This window comes from Ptychodera flava, chromosome 5 (assembly GCF_041260155.1).
Source record: "Ptychodera flava strain L36383 chromosome 5, AS_Pfla_20210202, whole genome shotgun sequence".
Classification (NCBI taxonomy): domain Eukaryota; kingdom Metazoa; phylum Hemichordata; class Enteropneusta; family Ptychoderidae; genus Ptychodera; species Ptychodera flava.
This window is the reverse complement of record NC_091932.1, coordinates 36763781-36778313: the sequence shown is the minus strand read 5'-3', so window position 1 is coordinate 36778313 and position 14533 is coordinate 36763781. Positions and strand designations below refer to the sequence as shown.

General features: G+C 36.3%; 1 protein-coding gene across 1 annotated transcript; it reads right to left on the bottom strand.

Moving 5' to 3' along the window:
- Nucleotides 1-9874: 9874 nt before the first annotated feature.
- On the bottom strand, nucleotides 9875-13258 carry LOC139133690 (polycystin-2-like protein 2). The gene is made up of 5 exons (XM_070700449.1): nucleotides 13149-13258; nucleotides 12330-12413; nucleotides 11770-11879; nucleotides 11088-11203; nucleotides 9875-10052 (listed from the first exon to the last, which is right to left on the bottom strand). The coding sequence occupies exons 2-5, from the start codon at nucleotides 12397-12399 to the stop codon at nucleotides 9875-9877; spliced, it is 474 nt and encodes a 157-aa protein (XP_070556550.1). The 5' UTR covers nucleotides 12400-12413; nucleotides 13149-13258.
- Nucleotides 13259-14533: the final 1275 nt, after the last annotated feature.

The following is a 14533-nucleotide window of genomic DNA, read 5'->3' as shown; positions in this document are numbered from 1 at the left end:
CTGACGCATTTTGTAATAACGTCTGCAGTATTTTGTAATAAACCAGTCTACGCGTTTTGTAACAAGGGTATCAGCATTTTGTAATAAAAAATTGTCTACGCAAAATGTAACAAGGGTATCAGCATTTTGTAATAATTCGCACTTTGTAATAACAGTTAACGCATTTTGTAATAACTGACGCATTTTGTAATAACGTCTGCAGTATTTTGTAATACCAGTCTACGCGTTTTGTAAGAAGGGTATCAGCATTTTGTAATAAAAAATACCGTCAATGACGCTGTACCTTCTCTAATGTGTGGCCAGGTCAGGTAATTGGTTGTTGGCATGGAGTTGTTGGTAAATAGTTGATGATGTAGGGGCATGAGGTGGGATATGGACCCAAAGAACCCAAAAGATGATTAAATACATCAATCAAAAAAATTCTAAGCTACTGTATAAACTGCCTAAAGATAGTTCAATGTGGAAAAAAGTTAAACAATTCAGAAATAAGAATTAACAGTCCAAAATAGTAATGACGCACTTCCTTACTGACCTGAGTGCATGTGAAATACACAACCTGGCATCTGTAAATTAAATGTATACCAAGTGATCATTTCCAGTCACTTTTAACTGTTTTTAATGGATTTTCCAAAGAGTCCTGTGGAAATGATGAAAAACGCCTATCTGGTCTTGTGTTTGTATAACCTCATGGCTGATAATTGTCATAGTATTGAAAAAAAATTGAAAGTGAAGAAATTACTGTTTTTAATAGGCATATTTTCCTTGAAATACATGACCGTGTAAAGAATATAAGCTAAAAGTGTTTAAGAGTAAATTTCTTTTCAAAAAATAATTTAATTTGTGACCAAAGGATTTTTGTTCTTTGAGTTTACAAATTCAAACATTGCAATTTGTTCAATCATCTTGTGCAGTGCAAAATTTATAAAATGACTGAAAAACAAAAAAAATTGGCAGAATTACAGTCTTTGTGATGTAAAATTATGGGTTGACATCACGATAACTGTTAATCTGTTTGAAGTACTAATATACTATAATTTAAAAAAGAAAAATTCATGGAGAAACGGTAAAATATATTGTCAGCAATGTAGTGTTAATTTTGACTTTACATCAAAATATGCCTTTGCTGGATACCAAATATATAGGGTGAAATATCAGCCATGTTCAGCAAAATCCACACAACAGCATTGATCCTTTTCTAATTTGATTTGATTTGCTTATGTTATCCTTGTATGACAGTCAGTACAATATGGAACTTGAACACAACACTGTGAATAAGTATGCTGTAAATGAAATGGTGTGGCTGCATCCACATGCAGCAATAGGAGTGCCTTTGTCTCTCACCCCTCATTTCCAACCCGTCCCATCCCTGAAAAAATAATTTGGTCTTATATTTATAATGTTAATAATTTCTGTATTTGTTAAATTGTGCGCATCTCAAAAACTTTTGATCATAAACATTTTCATTGTTTTTTATAGCTGACCAATCAGTTAACCTGTTTATTTTGAATATTTGCGCATTTTTCCTCAGTATTTGACATTTTCTGAATACCTTCTTATTCAGTTTGTCATTTTCTAAAAGTTTAAATGCTCCATTGTGTGGTCAAGCTTTCCACAAGCATCAAATGTGGTATGGTACTTCATATAGGAGGGTCTGCCTCTAGAGGGCGGGCATCATGAACACTCCTGTGTTTGTTGGTTAATTCCTCCACTTAAACTTCTGATTGTACTGTAAACATTGAACATGGCCGACGTCCGATTTTCCTGTCTAAAACTTTCACTCATTTTCGTTCATATGACTCTGAAACTCCAGGAAACGATTGGGAAGAAAGGGTTATCTTGAAATATTGAGGTACTCGCCGATATTTTGCAAAATTAAATGAGAAAAAATGCAAGGAAAATGCCGACAGGCTTACACAATGACAGTTTTCAGACTCGGAGGCATATGATCATCTCTGCAGATTATGCAACAGGCCCAGATCACGTGAGGCCATGAGGGGATATCCACGCAACTCAGTACCAAACACTAGCGCTCACAGAGTGAGCAAACACAAAGTGAGTACCCCTAACGTCAGCTCAGTAGTCTGTAATAGATTGTAGTCAACTAAGAAACCTTGGAGAAAGGCTTAACACTGTGGCTATGCCGCTAAGTCCCTTTTGATTTTTGTCATAGCTCAAAATCGTTCTCCCACACCTCAACCTGAGCCATGAACACCCCCACCAGTTTATGATATGACCCATCAAAATGGCATGCCGTCAACGGATCTTGACAGACGGAAGTCTTGACAGACGGAAGTTCTTGACAGCAGCATATTGGTTTTCAACTCTAATACCTTCTCTGTCTATAAATAGATACGAGAAGGTAAAAATTGTCTACGCAAAATGTAACAACGCTGTCAGCATTTTGTAATAATTCGCATTTTGTAATAACAGTTAACGCATTTTGTAATAATGTTAAAAACTTTTCCCAGTTTTAAACCATTAACAAATATTTTATTGACTTTGGAATGGTATTACAAAGTGTGTGTTTACTCGGTAAGTACAAAAAATTGATCGCTCCCCGACTTCCATTTCAAATTAGAAAGAGAAAGACTTAATTTTAGATAGCTGTCAATCAATATTTTTACTACTGATCATCTGAGGCAGGTAACTACTAGATTTTGACTGGTTTATTGTCATATATTTGAGAGAATCATTGGATACACACTCAGTTGATTTATTAAATAGAGGATAACGACATTGTTTCTGATGTATGGCAGACAACCAGCAATCAACAGGTAGATACTCTGATAAAGTAAAATGTAATAACAAAAAATAAATTATTACATCTGCCTTCGCAAACAATAGAATTGAGCTTCCGTAAAAACGGGCACGCAACGGGCATGCGATAACCCCTTTACTTTCATATTTGATGATAAACATTGCGTCATTGAATGGCTTACATGGAGGAAACCCCTAGCGCGACGTCTGTCACCGGCAGCCACCTCCTTGTTGTGAACGAAACTCCATACTGTACTTTGAAAATAATTTCTGATAAAAGAAACAGAAGTAAATGTTTTACGACTGTTTGAAGGTGTTTATCGAGACGGCACTGTACATTATGGCGCGACATCGCTGCTCGGCTAGTGCATCAAATGTTGGATGAGCGCGCAAACAAAGATGGCGTTTACCCTTAACCCGCTCGCAGTTAAGAAAGTGATGCATAATATGCCTCTAATGTGTATGGAATAATGCATCGGAAACGACGGGTGCATATATTCTTGATAAAAAAGGAGATGTATAATAATAATTATTACTAAAATATCTCAAAGTCTAAAGCACTCAAACATTATTAGTGCAACGCATCGCCCGACACGCTAAACGCGCGCTAATGACCACATGCATGTGCTTTTATACATTCTTTTCGTTATTTTCGTAATAACCTTAACAATACTGAAGTAATCTAAAGTAAACTAAACAAAACTAAACTACAATAGTCAGAATAATCTGATGTTATAGTGATTTGACTTTTTTAGCTACTAAAGCGGAAGTGTATCTGACCTGTTGAGTAGTAATGTATGTATGTATGTATGTATGTATGTATGTATGTATGTATAAATTGCATGTATGTATCTATGTATCTATGTATCTATGTATCTATGTAGGCCTATGTATGTATCTCTGCGTCTATGTAGGTAGGGATGGATGGATGGAGGGAGGAAAGAGTGCCTCAGTATGCCTGTCTATCTATCTATATGTCTGTCTGTCTGTCTGTCTGTCTGTCTATCTGTCTTTCTATGGCTGTTATCATTTAATGATAATGGCAGATATTTGTCAGGTATAACCAGTGGGATAGCGAGTCAAATTTGGCTTAATTATATTGCAGGGCAGCTTATCCTAGCTCGTTGGCTAGACAAATTTTACCATTGGGCGATAGCGTAGATTCAAAGGAGGAACACAATGGGAAAGAAATAGATTTGTAAAAACAAAACCATTGCTCAGTAGATATGAATTGTCACCTTTTACATACAAGGAAAAGTAGTAGGTCTGTTTGTTCTTGTCTATGGAATGATTAAAATAAATTATCATTCAGTATTTTAATTGACTGCTTCACGTCAGTGTTTATTTCAGTATATTTTGATAAATATCAGCTGTCAGCATTGACATATTAACGTGCCCCTCACCTCTTATTACCGTACATTATCGAAAATCAACTTTAGAGAAACACATATCATACGAATAGAAGTTGCTTAGAATACTGCAATCTTTCGTTTGTTTATTTTCCACTTTAATCGGCTGTTTTATGTCAAATTCACTTTTTCTAACAAAATGTCGTGACATCGCGCTTCAGATATGTGAAAATAATGGAATAAGGAATAAATAAGGAAACCAACGCCAGTGGACGATTATTTTACTAACAATTACACTTATAATTGTTGGACTAATACTGGGAATCAGTTGAACTTAGACCCCCTGGCATTATTATGATAACCTAGCACTGGTAGTGAGATATAATCTCGACATCATTATATGCTATTACATTTTTACGTATTCAGAAACCACAAAGCATTTTGAAATACCTACAATATCAGTGGATGTTTATAATTATTACAAAATGCGTTAACAAATGTTACAAAACGCGTTTTATTACAAAACGCTGATACCCTTATTACAAATCGCGTAAACAATATTTTATTACAAAATGCTGATACCCTTATTACAAAATGCGTAGACCATTTTATTACAAAATGCTGATACCCTTATTACATTTTGCGTAAGTTGTTACAAAATGCGTCATATTACAAAATGCCGCAGTACAGAGAGAGAGAGAGAGAGAGAGAGAGAGAGAGAGAGAGAGAGAGAGAGAGAGAGAGAGAGGGGGGGAAGGGAGGGAGAGAGAGAGAGAGAGAGAGAGAGAGAGAGAGAGAGAGAGAGAGAGAGAGAGAGAGAGAGAGAGATGAACTGGTAACTGCTCTACCGTATCCTTCTCACGTTGATTTACATTCTACAAAGATAAGAGAAAAAGCCGATTGATTTTTTTCACTGAAAACTGGAACGTAAACATTTAAATGAAATAATGCAAACTCACTTTTATTTTTGGAGTCTTGTGCAATCTATAAAGCACTATAAGGCTATGTCCGTATTGAAAAAGGGGTACTGTATAGAGATACTTTCGGTCGAGCGAAACGTCAATTCGGAAAGGGCAACTCGTATGGCAGTTGGCAGAAGTTATCGGAGCTATCTATGGTTCAACACCTTATTTGCAGTCCTGTGATCAGACAAGACACCTCGCACTCTGAAAAAGCCATAAAGTAACTTACCTGCTGTATATCAACAATATATCACTGTATGGTTCTCAAAGAAAGAAAGTCCTCTATGCCCCACTCCTCATAATTTAGTGCATCCTCCCTTGCTATGTAAATGAGCAAAAATGAGCAAAAATAAGTCAAAATATTACTTCAAAAATTAATTGCTGCTTAACTATGCAACCAACATCCCCCAAAACCTAATCCTCAATATTCTGTGTACCTCATTACGTGACATTTGATGAACAAGTTAGAGAGATATCGACGACACAAATCCATAACACACACACACACACACACGCACGCACGCACGCACGCACATACACACACAGACATATTACAGACACATGTATACTAACACACGCCTACCTATGACATATGCCCACTTAGGTGGGCTACGCCCATCGCGTGGGCCAAAACCAGAATATATACTAAGGATCCGACAGGTTTTACAAACAAGTTAAATCAGTTATATGCAAGATTTGATGTACACGATTTTACTGAAGGAAGAATGCCATTACTTGTCAATTTCTCATTCTTTATCAGTTAATGTTAAAGAGAAAGAGGTTGTCCATTGGGTTTTTTTTGACACTCCAGCTTATTACAGCCTCTGGGACAGATGGTCTGAAGGGTTAAACTTTTCAAAACATGTGCCTATCAGTTAAGTCACGTATTAGCCGTTTACTTGATATTTGAACACCAATTTTGTATCCCGATCATGGAAATTATCCACTGTGATCCATGTCCCAAAGAAATTATTTTCGAAACAACTGAATGAATATTGACCTGTGACTTTGATATATATACTCGCCAAATGTATGAAAAGGTTGGGCCGTAACAACTTGACGGCATCTGGTACTGATCGCTTGGATTCATTACAATTTGCCGATAAGCCCAGAGGAGGGGTAGAAGGCGCTAGTCTAACTTTAGTAAATCTATTTGCTGACCACCTTGAGCATCCCGCCAATCATGTACGCATTCTTTTCATGGATATTTCCTCCGCCTGTAATACAATACAGCCACACCTTTTGATTACGAGACTGTTGGATTTAGACGTTATTCGTTCTTTCATTCTCTGGAAAAGCAGTTTTTAAGCGATCGACCTAAGCTGTAAATTTGAAAAGTGCAATGTCCATTGAACTAACGTTAAATACTTGTGAGCCCAAAGGATGAGTCCTCTCTCTTGATTCTGCTTAAGTTTGCCCTCACACGGCAGAGTATATTCGCCTCTGCTTTCTTGAGACGGACAACACTTTCTGACACTAACTCCTCAACTCGCCTTACGCATCCGTAGGAGCAGGAAGCGGCTTTCTATCACGTGTCTTTCATATGTTAATCTCTAGTTCAACAAATATTTCTGCATACCGGGAAACTAGAAATCAGATACATCGGACCCTGTCGACTATGGATAACCAAAGCACTCCGCATGACAGTGAAATAACTAATCTCCACAAAGTTTCCACCGACATTGAACATGATATCGGTAGCTTAAACTGATTTTTCGCCAACCATTTATATCTGAAGCTCAACTCATTTAAGTTAGGTAAGAGTATTGTTTAACTTAATGACAATTCAAAATCAGACACTACTTTCTTTAAGGACTATCTTCGTGGGTAATCAAAGCATGACAGTCAACTCACTCATTTATACAAAGGATCCACCTATACTAGAAAAAGTTCAGATAGGGCACAACAACAAGCAACAAAGGAGACAGTTTTCTGCACTTTAGATTGACATGGGGTCACGCAGGGTTATTGATCGTTCAAGTACACTGGAGTAAAGGAGTCTTCGGCATGCAATTCTTTGCCATTTTGGTCCCCATTAATTAGGAAAATATGACCGACGGTTTCGTAGCGTTTTAACTGCATTAAAGGTTAGCAAACAATGTAGGCCTGGGGCAGTATGTCGCCAAAATGTCAATTTATATCCTAGAATGTGATTTAAATCTGTAAAGCAAGTTTATTTAGTTTAATTTCGAGAGTTTAATTTCGAAAGAAAAACCGGGAAAATTTGGCCATTTTGGGACATTTTGTTCTTTCCGGCTGAGCTCTCCGACTGAGTATTTTTGTTAATAAAGACATTTAGTACGAGAAACAACGTACAGGTCATGTACACGAGCCACAGCGCTGTGATGGTGCTACGGAAACCACAGTCCTAAATGCACAGTCCGTCCGTCACGAGGCAGTGTGGTAAATCCCACGTTAAGGGTGATATCAAACCTTGACCCAAAACCTATAAGTAAATTCTCATTTGGGGTTAAAAATCTTTAAAGAACTTGAACGATTTGCTTGGCCTTGTCCATATTAATGAACTCACTGACATACCATGCTAAGTTATCGGCTGTAAGAATTTTGCTCTCACTTTGCCAGTTGGTTCAATACAGATATCTGTACATAGATTACATCAATATGTATTTGCATCCTATGACTATCAGCAAACATAATATAATAATAATATAACATTTATCTATTTAAAACCACACTACACGAAAGTCTCATTGCGCTTTACATAGTGTCATTTAATTCGATAAAATACAAGCAAAACAAAAAGACAAGAGAGTATAAAAAACAGTGAAATAAGGTACAAAATGTACATGGTTAAAAATAAAGCAAATTCTATAGAGTAAAAACAGTCAAAGTATAAAAATGATTAACATTCTACAAAGAGTAAACAGCAGAGAACGTTACAAATAAATCTTGCATCAACCGTAACTGATAAATGGTGATCCCATAAATACATTTGTAAGAGTGCTTTAAAAAGGCGAGTCTTTAAATTGTGCTTAAAACAGTCAACAGAGCTAGCATTACGAATATCAGGAGGCAACGAGTTCCACAGAGAAGGTGTGCAGACAGAGAAAGCTCGCTACCCGAATGCCTTATTGAACTTTCCTTAAACATCTGAAAAACGAAATCGTTTAAAGTATTTTATGGCAAATAAAACTAACTTCACTAAAGTGTAAAAATAAAAGCTAGAAAAATATCAGAAGAAAGAAAGTCAAACCCTATAAACAGTTGTGTATAAGAATTCAATTTTTTGCGCTTAAAAACCAATTTAAATTTGTGCTTTTAAAGCTATTATATATATAAAATGTTTATTGCTTCAGCTTTCTTGATGTTATCTATTTACGAGGGCGAAAACTTTTCGAAACTTAATGAAAATTCGGTAATCTTTCGAGTCACTGCATGTTCTAAAATGTTAAGAGATGACAATATATATCAGAGTTTTGGTGGCAGTTACCATTGTAAAAAAATATTTAAATTTTATGCACAACCATTGATTAAATCATGAAAAAGCTGAGCCTAATATTTGGCTACTTGGTCATTTTCAATAGCTTTTTATGAAAAAGCAGTTCTTCCTCAGTGCAATTCCGTTGACCTTTTGGTGAGTTCGGTGGCGGAAAGTTCGCTGTTTTCAAAAAAAAATTTACACTCGAATTTATTTTCAATTACCGCCTAGTGTGTTAGTCATTAACGCCACGTCGTCCATGGAAGGTACCTTCACCAGCGCGAACGTGGACTGACTTGGTGGATCGTAAACGACTTTGACCTAAAGTAAACAAGAAACAAACAATTAAAGACATAACATCGCATCGATTAATAAAGTTAGCGTATTTCTACACTCTATTAAACCACATGTTACTAGTGGATGTCTTAGGAAAGGGGGAGAAGATCATAAACAGACAGTTATAGCCAGACAGCCAACGGAAAAAGACAGTGACAGCCAGTCAGGCCGCAAGCAAGAGAGCAAGTGTGTGTGTGTGTGTGTGTGTGTGTGTGTGTGTGTGTGTGTGTGTGTGTGTGTGTGTGTGTTTGTGGTGGTGTGTATGTGTGTGTGTGAAAGAGAGAGCGTCAGAGAGATTAATACAAATAGTATACCTCTCAGTATGTCCAAAATTTCGTGAATACCAGCCATCGCTTTCTCGTTTTGTGCCTTAAGAGAGTTTAACTCTAGCTTGAGGTGATGTATTTCTTGCAACTGTTGCTCATGTTTTTGCTCTTCCACACTGTTCAATCCCATTTTGTTGATCGTATCCACCAGAGCCGCCATTTGATCCTGCGTTTTAAAAAAACACTTTGAAAAAGTAACATGTCTCATTCAAAACCACAGAGGCTTCTCACACCGAAAACTGACCAGAAAGTGTCGTATTTCATTTACCCATACACGAAAACATGTCAGTGAGCTGACAGAGACCATGTTCGGTCACTTGTGGACCATAAACAAGAGAAAGTACATGTATTAACTTGAGTTTTAGCACTGAAAAGAATCATCACATTGGTTTTGATTTCATGCAGTAGAGAGAAAGATTTCACTGGGCCAGTGTCAGATTAATTCAGTAGCTTGCTGAAATTGTATTATTCAATCATTTTCGATGATTGCAAACACATTAAACTCAAAGCAATCTAAAAATCAGGAATTTCAATTTTGATTTCACTACAGTTACGAAGTAGCCGCCTGTTTCTGACAGTACTCATTCTTTTAAGTATATTTTCACTAATATTTTACACATATTTTCGAAAATATAGCACATACAAACTTGGTCCTCTCTGTAAAGTTAATTAATAAATATTACCTTTATTTGGAAAGTAATCTTCTTAACGTTGGTGTTTTTTTCCTTCCAAGGCCATATCATCATCATAGTATTCTTTCATTGGTTCATCGTGTACGTGTTTATAGTAAGCCTGCTTCTTCTCATCAGAAAGGTTGTCGTGTATACACGAAAGAATCGCGGCTCTCTCCATCAGAGCATTGGAACTTGCATTATCGTGGATTCTAACAAATTAAAAAAATGGCAACATCATTTCTGTTACATTAACCTCCGCAATCATAATGACAATCAGTATGTGAGCGTTATGGCCCATAGCAGTATCGCTGAAATGCAAGGCTTGGCAACTCAAATACACGTATTAATAACATCGCGGCTGTATTTTGTATCACGGTTGAAACTGTCTGGGTTTCAATTCTTAATGTTGAGTATTGGTAATTTAAAAAAATCAATCTAAAACGCTTTGTTGGCGATATCTTAGAAATTTCCGTGAGTTACTAAATGCCACCATGTCTTATGAATATTCAGAGTTGGCAAAAAGAGGTATACACGGATCAATGAGCTTAACATCATGACATTCGGCTTCTATCAGTACAATTGTATCTGTCGATATTCCTCAGCTAAAGTCTAGCAAGGTCACCCTCCGTGGAGATGCAGCTTACGTCTTGGGAATGTGACGTAAAAGGTAACTATTCAGTACAAAGAATTATACATTACAATTTTGTAAAACTATGCCAATTGATTTGAGAAGACAAACAAATACCTTTCATTCGCCGCATTCAAATAATCGAGTGTCGTCTTTCATGATATACTGGCACATTGTAGTATTCATAGATAAGAAGTAAGGTCAGGTCACCATTGTTGGAATGCACCTCAGTGACTTAGTGACGAATAATGCTAACTCCTAAACGTTTACATTGCTGCTTTGTCTACCACATGAGGGCGCTCATTTTGAAGCTCGCAAAGTAATCAAATTTTTCACTCTCTTAGTTTTGTGAAAATGGAAAATTTAATTTTTGCCATAGATTTAACACAGGCATGCTGGCCATTTTGATTTTCTGGGTTGCTAAAAATGGTAATTTTTGTCTCTAATAACATATTTTTTGCGACGACGGTTGACTTTATCACTCCATAATTACTCCATCATTACTCCATGAGCTTCAAAGTTTTTAAACAATGGTTAACAAACTAATATCTTACTGAGAACAGTACCCTATAACTTGCAGAATTCAAATTTGCCTGGGATAAAATCCTTCGCTTACCTTACAAATGTCTCGCTGAGCATAGCGATGAAGAGGTTAAGCATAACAATGGCAGAGATTGCCAAGTAGGTACCAACCAGGATATCACACATTACAGGGTTTTCTTCTTTGAGGCCCTATGGTACAAATAACAGGTGGACATACTTCAGTTGCAAAGGAAACACTCGTCTCTGAGCAAGTCAAAACGTAAAGTTGGGTTAAAAAGTTTCCAATCAAATGAATTGTGTGTGTCATAGATATATCATATTGACGCTATTAGTTTATATTTGCATGACGACTCAAGGTAAAATAAATTAACACGATAATAATATGTCGATGTAACCTTGTATCCAGCAAAAGTATTCTTAATTCGATCGTCATTGAATCAATTCATGCAATAATTAATAATAAAAGAGTTGTTTTATTATAATGCAACAACAATTCAACAGATATTTAAGTTTTATAGAAACACAACATTATTTGACGAACTGAATTTTACGTGATGAACATGAAATTTTGACTGTGCAGATTTGATGATTGACATCCCTAATGTAGTCGTACTCCGAAACTTATCTACAAGTTATTTGCAACTACAAAAATGACCCTTTTAACCTTTGTACGTTTGGTTTGAATGATGACGTGGTAGAGTGAACTATGCAAAAAATTCAGAGCACAACTAATCAACTGTTGGAGTTGTACTCACATCGTAGTTGTATTCATCGACAAGGGTCATTCTGAATAAACTAAAGAGAGTCTCGGAGACAGTCTCGAACTCTTCTACGTCACCACCGAACATCATCCAGAATGAACAGGCTGAAATTATGATTAAAATATTACAATACTATTAAACTAACCACTTGTTATGAAGATAAGCCATTTGACAACAGGGAAACTAGTTATCCATGTACTACTTGAGTTTCCTGGTATAGATGCATGTGAAAATGTTAATTCTTTTCAATAACGATCAAACGTTTGTCGATTCTTAACTATCAGTGGTCCTTAAATTTCACAGGACAGATAAGATTTACATGGTGATAGCAAATAGAAATATGTATGTCCAACAGTGAACCGTACTCTGTGCTTAAAACTGACTGTCTCAAGTCTACTCTGGAATTAAAGTTTCGAGGTAATTTACAACAAAGAGTGATTTTTAACGTAAAAGGGTTTTACAATGGCTAAATGGGGGCTCAAATACCAATGAATATTCAGCCTTGTCAATCTGAGGCAATTTTACCACGTGACAAGTCGGAGTTGTATACTTACTGTAAGGTATGTACACGATGAAATAGAGAAAACAGAATCTGGCCAAATCACCAATGATATTGTGACACATAACAATGAAAGGACCTGTCAGGAAGTAGAGTGGTAAAGCTTCATCAAAATGCTGAAATTGAATCGTAAATCAGCAGTAATCACCTAAGAGGATATTAAATAATGGTCATGTTTAATCCCTGAGATTTGCTTCAGTGTCGATAATGAACAGCGAAATATATCTAGACTTAACAACAAGTAAATGATCCATTGAAGCGTGCAACTAGCATTTCCATATGGAATAACGTTAAATTATACAACAATATTGGGAGGTCTGAAAAATTACGACATGATATTGCATATATTTGAAGCGAGAATCGAACATTTTATTTTTCAGAGTTAATGCATTGACGTCGGCCATGATGAATTTCAAATATCGATACATCTTGAGCAATTTGTGGGGTGACCCCCATTATTATTTTTGATATTGAAAGAGAATAGTTGAAATATTCCTTGAGGGAAATTTGAGCAAAAATTTAGCCGTCTTTCATTTTCGTGGCCCATACTACCGTAAATTGAAACAAAGGAGACATTACTTAATTTCAGGTAAAGCAAAGAATACTTGTTTTCGCTTACCCGACATATCTCACTTTTTACACTCGATCCTAAAAGTACTTTAGCCAGAAAAACCTCGCTGAATGTGCATGTTTTCATGTTTGCCTCTTTGGGAAAACAAACTGACTAATTTCTGACCAAGTCAGTCAAGCATTTTTTTCAGAGCAATATTGTATTCACACCTTCTCTGACATTCAAGACAGAAAGAATACTCACCAAGTGACTTGAATGCCCTCGCAGATTTCAAAAGTCTAACCCAGACAAAGATTATTGTTATGGCAAAAAGTCGAATGTGGATTTTGGCAGCCCAGCTCTCGAGTTCACTCTCATCCCCTAAGATCCCTATTCCGTCGTCTCAACGGCGGGCGACGTGGCATTGGTGTTGTCTTCTGGCCAACAGAGTTCATCAGATACGATGAAGAAGTCAATGACATGGAAAACAACACAATTTATCAGGAGGATATAGACACACCATCAAAAATATTCCTGCAATGCAACGCACAACAGAAGAATTAACTGGCAATATTCCCATTTAAGTTGACACCAAGTAAGTTGAATTTGCAGGTAACAGAAAACAACAGAAAGGGACCTTCGATCATATTTGGCGCTAGTACGTGTTTCGTCTTAGAAACAACCTCATCGCAACTATCCGTGGGATTCAACATCTAAGTCACACAGGCTCGTGAAGTCTCGTTCAACATGGACAATTGACCACTAACAGCGAGGTTTACCGGTTTTCTAATACTGTGAAACTATCGGCAGTTCCCAAACCTTTCAAGTACTGAACACCCTAGTTCTAACATGATGAGAATTGATATTTTAGGTGCAAACGTTTTTTCAAGTTCAACAGACAAACTCAAATCCAAATATTCTGTGTTTTCTCGATGAATGAATCATCTAACCCTTAATCGTCTTAATAACAATTAGTCCAGTCAATCTATGAGATTGTGGCACCCAACCAACCACAAATTGCAACAGACTTTTTTTCTTCTGAATGCATTTTGGAGAGGTACCCATAACAACATATCAAAAGTTTACTCGAATCTACCTTGGGAAAGTATGTCTAATTTGCATAAATCAAATATGGCTGCCAGCAGTCCAACAAAATAACATAATTGGCCATATATCACATGTTAAACAAGTTATTTCAGTGATTTAAAGTCTGACACAACTTATTTAGAACCAGGAATCATTTTGGAGATAAAATGTTGTTCGTTAATTTGCATAATTCCAATATGGCGGCTAACATTCCTAAAATATACATTCTCGGTCATATATCACGTATTAAACAGGCTATTTCAGTGATTTTAAGGTTAAAAATATATTTCTTTGGCACGCACAAACAATTTTGGAGATACAATGGTTTGAGTAGGCACTTTGTTAATTTGCATAAATCCAATATGGCGGCCAGCATACCTACAAAAGACATTTGCGGTCATATACCACGTATTAAATAAGCTATGTCAGTGATTTTAAAGGTTAAATATATTTCTTGGGCATGATGGAACACTTTTCGTGGTTCAATGTTTTCAAAAGGCGCTTTTATAATTTGCATAAATTAAATATGGCTGCCAAATTAATGTCCCATTGTTTAATAGGTT

Bases quoted from the DNA above. Each gene is read 5' to 3' on its own strand.
- LOC139133690 (XM_070700449.1), bottom strand. From the start codon at position 12,399: ATGTGTCACAATATCATTGGTGATTTGGCCAGATTCTGTTTTCTCTAT. The intron at 11,880-12,329 runs GTAAGTATACAA...TCATAATTTCAG, and splicing joins CATCGTGTACATACCTTACA to CCTGTTCATTCTGGATGATG. The intron at 11,204-11,769 runs GTGAGTACAACT...TTTGTACCATAG, and splicing joins TCGATGAATACAACTACGAT to GGCCTCAAAGAAGAAAACCC.